This window comes from Fulmarus glacialis, unplaced genomic scaffold (assembly GCF_000690835.1).
Source record: "Fulmarus glacialis isolate BGI_N327 unplaced genomic scaffold, ASM69083v1 scaffold7143, whole genome shotgun sequence".
NCBI classification, from domain to species: domain Eukaryota; kingdom Metazoa; phylum Chordata; class Aves; order Procellariiformes; family Procellariidae; genus Fulmarus; species Fulmarus glacialis.
The window spans coordinates 1-8,796 of NW_009204791.1; the positions used below are offsets into that span (position 1 = coordinate 1).

Genomic DNA, 8,796 nt, shown 5'->3' on the forward strand with positions numbered 1-8,796 from the left:
ACGTCGCCCTCCCCATCCCAGTGAGAGGGCTGCATCAGCAGCGCAGAGGTCTGGCCCCCCTGCTCTCTCTCTTGATCCCTTTTCCTCCGCAGATAGGTTAGGACAGGGAAAAATAAAATACTGATAAAAGTTCTGGATATTCAGAATAACAGAATCATAGTTTTACTAGTTATCTTAGGAGAGTCTGAGTCATCAACAACGATTTTCTTCAAGCATCTCCATATCTTGTAATTCACGTCCCCCGCTCTCGCACCAACAGACACTGTGCTGCCTCGCCATGAGCACTGCGAGCAGCAACGCTCCTGAGCTGCAGTTCACATTCAGCTTGGGAAACTTCTTGTGTTTAACACTGAAATAAACCTCTCCCAGCCATTTAACCTTCTCTCCCCTAAATGCATCCTGGAGGAAATCAAGAAAAATCTGTTTAGAGGAATCACGATGTCACCTAAAGTATGCATGTTCCAATCTGTATTTTCTAATGAGAAAATAAAATATTATTTGCGTTTCCCTTCTGTTTTGTTTTATTTAGAGAGAACGACACTCAGAATAAATACAAGCATTTGACTATCCCAAATACTTTAAAAACATCAGTAAATTGAAGAATTTACTGAATTTATTTCTGAAGCAATAAGACAAGGCAGCTTTGCAGTAAACAGAAATAACAATATTGTCCCAAATTACTGTCCCAAAATCTTGTCCAAGTAGGAATTTTCCTATTCCATTGTCTTCTTCTTTTTCACTTTTTGCAGATTCTCTTTTGGATCAGGTCAACATAATCACTAAATAAAATTCAAAAGCATTTATCAAGTCTTTTAAATTTTCCTGAACAATCTAATATTTTATTTACTGAACAGTATTACGTTATTTACAAATGCTACATCTTATTCTGCATGTAAGTGTTACAGAGTAGTAGCCAGCACTCTTAAAATTCTAAGCTAAATTGTGCTTTACCTGGTTTGAGTCTTAAGAAATGTCACTGAATTGAGGTACAGTTGTAAATAAACCAATACTGGGTCATTCAGTTTCTTTATTTATGAGGCAGATATTCTTTCATTTGTGTGATGTTTGGCTAATGAGAGGTACTGATAAGTGATGCAAACTGCAGACTTTGAAAAATCATTTCTAACCATAGCATGAATTTCTGTGTGGAAGGATAATGATATAACAAGGGATGATAACTGAGTGCATTTGCTGCCGGGAAATTTGATCTGCTTATGTCCGATTTTTATAGAAAATCAAACACAAAAATTCCAAATGTTTGCATACATACACATTTAAAAAGTTTACTTATAAGTGCTTCTTCTTACCTTTCTTAGCTTCCACATCAGATTTCCATAGGATACCAAAATCACCAATAAAGGCACTATAAAACAGGTGATGAAGAATGCAATAATGTACGTGTGGTCGGTATAAGCTCCTGAGTACCTATATAAAACACAAAATACATGGTGTATGTATTACTAATATGTGTTCTTATTATTTTCTTGAAGTATTGATTTTGCTCTTCAAAGCTGTCACTAGTATTTTTGTCAACTGTTTTTATTCAAAGCGCCCCTTTACAACTTTAGTCTATCACCACACGGTGCCCTGGGCCATCTCCCTGGCCATGGGCTAGGACAGGATCTTATGACCACAGGATCACAGGCACAGCGGGACAGTTCAGGTGGGAAGGGACATGTAATCCAACCTCCTGCTCAAAGTGGAGTCAGCTATGGGGTCAGATCAGGTAGCTCAGGGCTTTGTCCAGTCTTCTGAGAAATCTGTCTCTTTGTCCTCTTTGAATCCTGACAAAAAGCACAAGGTATAGGACAGTTTTTTTCATTAGAGGTGGAAGCTACTCCCTTTAGAAATTTTCTTTTTTTTAAATCTGTTCTTGGCAAAGTTTGCTCAGTTTTGTTACCACTTTCTTTACAACCTTTTTTGCAGAGATGTGCATCATCTTTAAATCTTTCCTTTAAATTCCTGCCCCTGAGACATCCTGAGCTGCAAGTTTCATTTCCTTACCGTACTCTGCAAGAGTGGCCTTACCAGTTCGGCTCACAAGTAGTTCCAATTTTACTGGTGGTGTAACTGCTCCAACCCATTGTTGGTGGAATGGTCCAAATGAAGGAAAAGGTCCACACAAAGGCAATACCTAGGGCTGCGTGCTTCCCCCTCAAGCGCATATTTCCCAATGGGCGGCAGATCACAATGTACCGCTCAAAAGCCAACAGAGCAAGAGACCAGAGAGCAACAATGCCTACAGTAAGAAAACACAGTCAGCATCAAAAATTGGGTAGATTCACTGAAAAGCAAACACCATCCCACATCAGAGAATCACAGAATTGTTTAGGTTGAAAGGCATCTCTGGAGGTCATCTAGTTCAACACCCCCCCACGCTCAAGCATGGTCCGTACAGCAGGTTGTCCAGGACCAAGTCCAGTTGGGTTTTGAATATCTCCACAGACGGAGACTCCACAACCACTCTGGGCAACCTGTTCCAGTGTTCGATCACTCACCACATCACGCACCTTTTCGATCAACCCAAGCTGTGAAAGCATGTGCAATTCATGTGCATTATTCTAATATTTATTAAGAGCTCAAGATTTTCCTATTTGTCTAGTTTGTCAGTCTACAGCATAATGACTACAAAACCAAGCAGCTAATTGGGCCATTTAACTGACAAGGACTTCTTTTTTTCATTCCGTTCTACTCTGAAAAGCTGCAAATTATGTGTTGCTTCCAAATTAACAAATTAAGATAGATCTTCAAAACACTATCTTTGCAAGAAGTGTCATATTTCAGACTGTCATAAAACTCCAACCCACAGACAGCTGCCCACAACATCAAATCATCAGTTTATTAGGCACATATCACCTGGTTGGACACCAAAATCTTGAAATAGCCTGATCTTTCTCCATGGGACATGGCTTACATTCCTCAAACCGATTTAGTAGCATTGTCCCTCACCGACATTCCCCCTGTGTGGCTCAACCAGGCTGAGAGCAACCGCGGGACGCCCCTTCGGGCTGAGGGAGTTTCATTTCGAGCAGTGACAAGAGTTAGAAGGCTGTCTTCACTATGCAGCTTCAGAAACAGGAACAGGGAGGCGGAGTGAATGTCTATCTCAAGTAAGTAGATGTCTCATTTTAAACTAATTTCCCATTTATTCTGCAGAGGTGTATTTACACAGAGAACTATGTGGTAAGAATTTTCCCTTTTAGAGTACTTCTAATGCTTTTTGCGTAGTTAGTAAAACAAAGCCAAGAAAAAGAATCACAAAAAGATGTAGGTGCGAGGGGTGGCTGTTACAGGTGTGTCACGGTTCCTCAGAACCACTGGAGCGTAGCTAACATAAGATGTTTCTATGCCCTGACGTTTTCCACAGTTTAAGAGCAGCCACTGACTCTTTCTCCCTCTCTCTTATTTACCCATATATGCCCACACCTAAATACAGACCTTGAAAATAGTTACACACAGTGATTTTTTTCTTGACATTGTTTTAGCAAAAACCCCGCAATGCTGTTATTCTATTAGCAAGCTTTTTCTCATTATATTAAACATGGTCAATGATCAGTATACATGCGACAAGCCACTGATATATGACATTGATAGTGATACATGTTATTCACTCACACATGAGATCCACTACAGCATATAACTGGGGAAAGAACCAGTGACTTCAAAGGGATGCAAAGTCAGTGATGGGAAGCTGCAGGACAGCCAGTAGAATACACTGAAGGAAGTTGAAGGAAAAGAACATGCAACTACAAACAAAATCAAGCTTACCAAAAAATGTGACCGCAAATCCTTCCAGTACACAAGCCCAGTATCCCATGTAAAAATAACCTTTTAGATTGGTTAAAAAGCTGATGGTGCCACCAGTCAGTGAGACGAGGAAATCAGCCACAGACAAATTGACTATAACATAATTGACAGGTTGTCTCAATTGCTTGAACTTAAAAGTTACCAGGATTACAGCCAGGTTCTCAGCAAGCGACAGGGAGGTCACCGCCAACATCACTGCTGCCAGAAGCCTGAAGTGCCAGGGCTGGATGGAGTCCAAGGGACGACGGAAGGGATCCCATCTGGCAGGAGCAGAGGAACTGGGCAACAGCGAGTCATTTTCAGGTGCTCTGAATGCATCCATTTTTTCTCTCTCACTAGCAAAAATAATACTGTGTAATACTGGAGCTTCTAATCTGTAAATAATATTCAGGATTAAAAGGAGAAATTTGCTGTCTCCAACAGAAGTGTGAACAAATTCTCCATGCTTCTGCTTTCCAGTAACAGTCCAGGAAACAAAGTTTTGGTCAGAGGAAAGTTTAGTGCTGTGCAGTGAATGTAGGAACAGGGATGAGTGAGAAAATCTCTTGGAACAACTTTTGCCCCTCTCTGCCAGCAGCCTCCTGCCTCTCTCCTGCTGCAGCGGCGTCTCTATCTGCAATAAAACCCAGCTACAGAAGCTGCAGGTTCCCTCCTTCTCCAGCAGCCAACAGCAGTGCTGAAATACCCTTCAGGTCACCCCTACTCTGGGGAAAAATGAAGCGTTTGTTGGATCCCTCCCTGACCTTTAGCACTGTAAAAATGAAGCTTTCCTTTTGTTACTAGTGAGGGTGGAACGATCTTCCTCATGCTGTGTGCTGCTGGGAGCAAGGCAAGGGGGAGGCTCCCCCGACTTGTTTGCTTGAAAGAGGGCAGCCCTGAAAAGATTAACACTGTGAACTGGGCAGCGAGGCTGCACTATAAACCCCTGCCCACATCTCAGGCTAGCTTACAGCCTCAGAACCGAAGCTCCAAATTAAGTAAGTTTTTTGTGTTATTCAGTGGAATTTCAGTTTCTATCAGAGACAGAATAAATGTTACCCCGGTGAAGGCACAATGATTGTAACTGCAGCTTTACTACTAAAAACTCAAAGATGCACAAAAATATGTTAAAGATGGAGTTTGTAAATACATGAAAAGAAATAAAATCAGTACAGCATGGCAACAGACAGCGGGAAAATTAATAGCTAGTAATATGTTTCTGATTAAAATGACTGGATAAATCTAAACTCTTTAATAATCATTAGCAGTTAGGCTACTTGTGTTTGTTTCCCAAGATGAGTAGCTCAGTCACCTCTGCACCCTAATGAGACACAATGCTGTGAAAGATATTCCAGAACTCCCGTTCTAAAGGGCTGCCGGTAATTATTCCACAAATTAAGCTAGATACCCCAAGAATATGGAAATCATTCAGCTGCGTTGTAAGTGAGATAATTCTTGGGAACCGCAATTGTTAATCAGAACTTCAGAGTATTAACCGGAGTCAAAAATACAAAAGTAACCCAGTTCCCATCTTGGAGAATTCACACTTTGGACAGACACCATATACAACACATGACTAAACAAACAGGAGCTGGCATGAGAGTGAAAATGAGTAACACTACCTGTCCGTACATTCCCTTGAGTTTATATTTGCTTTGGTTTGTATATGAAACACTTCGTTAACACAGGTTAAAATCTTTTGGTATGCAGGAACGGAGTCAAAAGGGCTTCGGGACACTGGCAGAGAGAGTTATGCATCAGAAATTTCAGAATATTTTGAACTAAAAAAAAACCCACCTCCTACTTACCATAACCAAAATAACAAAGATATTTTAAAATGGTTTGTATATACCAACTGAAAAGGAAAGGGACAATGCTTAAGCAGATCAAATCTAGTAACAAAAATACTCACAAAATAATACTTATTCAACTGGAATATTAAAAAATTCCAAGTGTCATAAATAAAAGAAGGATCAACACACAGCAACATTAAAATACCTCCAGCCGGTCCTTGTATGGCACGATTCAGCATAGTTCCACTGCCTGCATACTACAGCAGAAGATCCAGACCACAACTTTAAAAACAAGTTTGAATATTACGTTGTTTGAAATTATACATGATTTTAAATTATTGTGGGTGTCAGAATGAAACTAGAACTCTGAATTTAGCATACGACAGAGACGGTAGTATCTGGACTTCTCTAAGGTGCAAATCTGTTGACTGTACATTAACACCCCTTTAAAGAATGGATAACTATTGTTTCCATTTATTCTGTTGTTGTTTTATGCTGTCATAGTGTTCACGTTGTTTGTATGAGTTATGATTTCGGTTACAGTTTACCTGCATTCTCTTTTCTTTATCTTGTGCTTCCTCTTTTTTTAGAATCCTTTAAAAATATTCCTATACTGTCTTGGTTGCCTGTTTTGCTTGTTTTTTTTTTCTTCAGCAGGTCAGCTTTATCGCTGAAAGTCATTCTCTGCGACATGCTCTCTTATTACAACTTACAGCAGTTGCACTTCTTCCAGCATCACAGTTTGCATTTGCTACTTTGCTCTACATTTGCTATCCCTCTTGCACTGCAGGCCTTTTTTTTTTTCTTTGTCCAAATAATACAGATACGGATTTTTTTTTTGCAATTTTGTTGTGAGACTTTTTTCTGAAATCAGTATCAGATAAATTTAGAAAGACAAAGCATTGCCTTATGAGCACAGGCAGAACAGGAGAATCTCAGGTCTGTAGCCTCCATTTAAAGAGACAGCTGTTCTCCAGCATTACATCACAAGACCTTTAGCTCCTTTTATTAAGGTCTTGTTTTCCATTAGTGCCAAATTCCTTTTCCTGGACTTCCATATACTGAAATTTGTTGATAAACTTGGAGCACATGCAAACCAAGGAGTCCCTGTTTGTCGTATCTCACACATCTGACCCACTGCAGTCTTCATTTTCTTGGCCAGAGTTGAAGCATGACTTGCCTCCTTAGCAAAGGTGTTCCTGACTCACACTTCGTATGAAAAGGTAAGTTGGTAAACAATAAAGCAGCCACAGGCTACGGTTAAACTGCCGCTGGTTGGAGCAGGGAACATACGGTCAGCGAGGTGAAGAGGACGTGTGACTAACAGCACTTGTGCAACACGCCTACGGTAATTCCAGCTGTAAGACAAAATCAGGATGACAAGAACTGTGCTAAACTGAGATCAAATCTGGTGCCTGAAATGGTATGTGGCAGTTAGTGAATTAGCCCTGAATTTACCGTTCCCACAAGACACAAACAGGGAAATGAGCTGTAAAGTCAGTGCGGTATTTCAAGTGTTGCACTTGAATTGGTCCTCTCAGCCTTTGAGCTCGTGATAGTCAGTCCCAAGATGCTGCCATCTAATGACAGCAGTGGCCTTCACTCCTCAAAGGGATTGTGAAAGATTAGCTTTGTCCCCAAGAAGGATTTGGTTCAGTCACATTTAATTAGAGCAAACAGCGTTTTCTGCTGTATAGATGTTCTGCGGGAATCTGAAGTGAAGGATCCCACTTTTGGTACAACCAAACTGGCTGCTGTGCCACATGTGAGTGCCCATCTCAGTCACTGACCTGGCCACCCCGTAAGTTAACTGCTGTTTTGAAAAAAGCATCCAACCAGGGATTCAGGCCCTCATCATTTCTGTGAGCAAATGGTGTTGACCCAATGCACCCACGCAGACTGCTTCCCACACGTGAATACTTGATCCCTTCAGAGCATCTAGCCTCTGGGCCAGTAACTGCATCCTTTGCCAGATACTGCTACGGATTGTGTTTAACCACTCTGCAATTAGGGGCTCTGGCCCGAGCCTTCATGCAGGGGAGTTGTGGTTGCACGTGGCTGTGCAAAGCTGGAGGCAGCAGCACAAGAGAGCTGCCCTCAGGTCCCGGCACCGGGAAGCCCCGGCTGCCCTCCCAGAGACACCTCCTCTGAAGGCCCATAGGGCACCATTGGCTGCACTGGTTTTGGGTGGTTGCTGCAAAAGAAAGGCAGTAAAAGCTGGTGGAAGCTAGCGGGGAAGAACCAGCTACACCACGGGCAGGTGCAGAGTATCTGGCCGTGAGAGAAGCTGGACAGCGAGCGTTCCTCGGGCTGGCTGGGTAGGGAAGGGCTTCAGGCGGAGAGAAAGGGGAAAGGGTCAATAAGAAGCTTGAGGGGAAATCGTCGATTTCAAAGCAGAGTAAAATTTCAAACATGTCAAGTAGAAATCAGTCTTACCAATTCTGAGTTGTGTTTCTTTTTTTTAAATAAGATATTAAAAAAACCAGCAGCAAGTGAGGTCTATGAATGACTTCGGTATTATTTGATATATATTTGATAATGCCATTCCAATTGCATATCTCTAAAAGGAACATAAGATCATATTTCACGACAGTATTTTTGAAAACACATATAGTAAGGCCACATTTTGTTCTGCCTTCAGTAGGGGAGAAGCTGAAGAGAATGCATGAGCATTTAGTTTGAATTAGAAATTAAGCCGAAATTATGGTGATTTATGCATAGAGACTATTACAGATTACATTACAAATCTAGAAACCATAACTCTCAGATCACATAAGCAAATACGCTTTTGCTGAGTCCAATTAATCACAGAAACACAAAAGAGCTGAGGCTGGCAGGGACCTCTGGAGAGCTCCAGTCCTTGCTCAAAGCAGAGGCAGCCACAGCAGGTTGTCCAGGATCGTGTCCAGTCAGGTTTTGAATGTCTCCAGGGATGGAAACTCCACAACCTCTCAAGGGCAACCTGTTCCTGTGCTTGACAACCCTTACTGTAAAGATTTTTCTTATTTTAATTTTTTTTTCCCTAAGAATAAAAAATTAGATACTGCTTTACATTAATTATAAGAGTTATGCACCCAGTTTATTATGGGGCTACATTTAACCTTTTTATGCCTGGGAAGGTTCAAGGAAAGCAACTGCAAAACCTAATGGCAGACTTTGCTTGAGGACCCTCTTACAGGACTGCAGTGATTAATCTCATTTACCTACGCTCAATATA

General features: G+C 41.3%; 1 protein-coding gene across 1 annotated transcript; it reads right to left on the reverse strand.

The window, feature by feature from the left end:
• Nucleotides 1-192: 192 nt before the first annotated feature.
• Nucleotides 193-4,129, reverse strand: LOC104074840 (opsin-VA-like). The gene is made up of 4 exons (XM_009575114.1): nt 3,769-4,129; nt 2,029-2,239; nt 1,308-1,425; nt 193-399 (listed from the first exon to the last, which is right to left on the reverse strand). Exons 1-4 carry the CDS (start codon nt 4,127-4,129, stop codon nt 193-195), a joined length of 897 nt encoding a protein of 298 aa, XP_009573409.1.
• Between the last annotated feature and the right edge of the window lie 4,667 nt (nt 4,130-8,796).

Excerpts from the sequence above, each read along its gene's own strand:
- LOC104074840 (XM_009575114.1), bottom strand. The coding sequence starts at position 4,129 with ATGGATGCATTCAGAGCACCTGAAAATGACTCGCTGTTGCCCAGTTCC. Across the intron at positions 1,426-2,028 it reads ACTACTTGTGAGCCGAACTG|GTACTCAGGAGCTTATACCG; the intron begins GTAAGGCCACTC and ends TGTTTTATATAG. Across the intron at positions 400-1,307 it reads TGATGTGGAAGCTAAGAAAG|GATGCATTTAGGGGAGAGAA; the intron begins GTAAGAAGAAGC and ends GATTTCCTCCAG.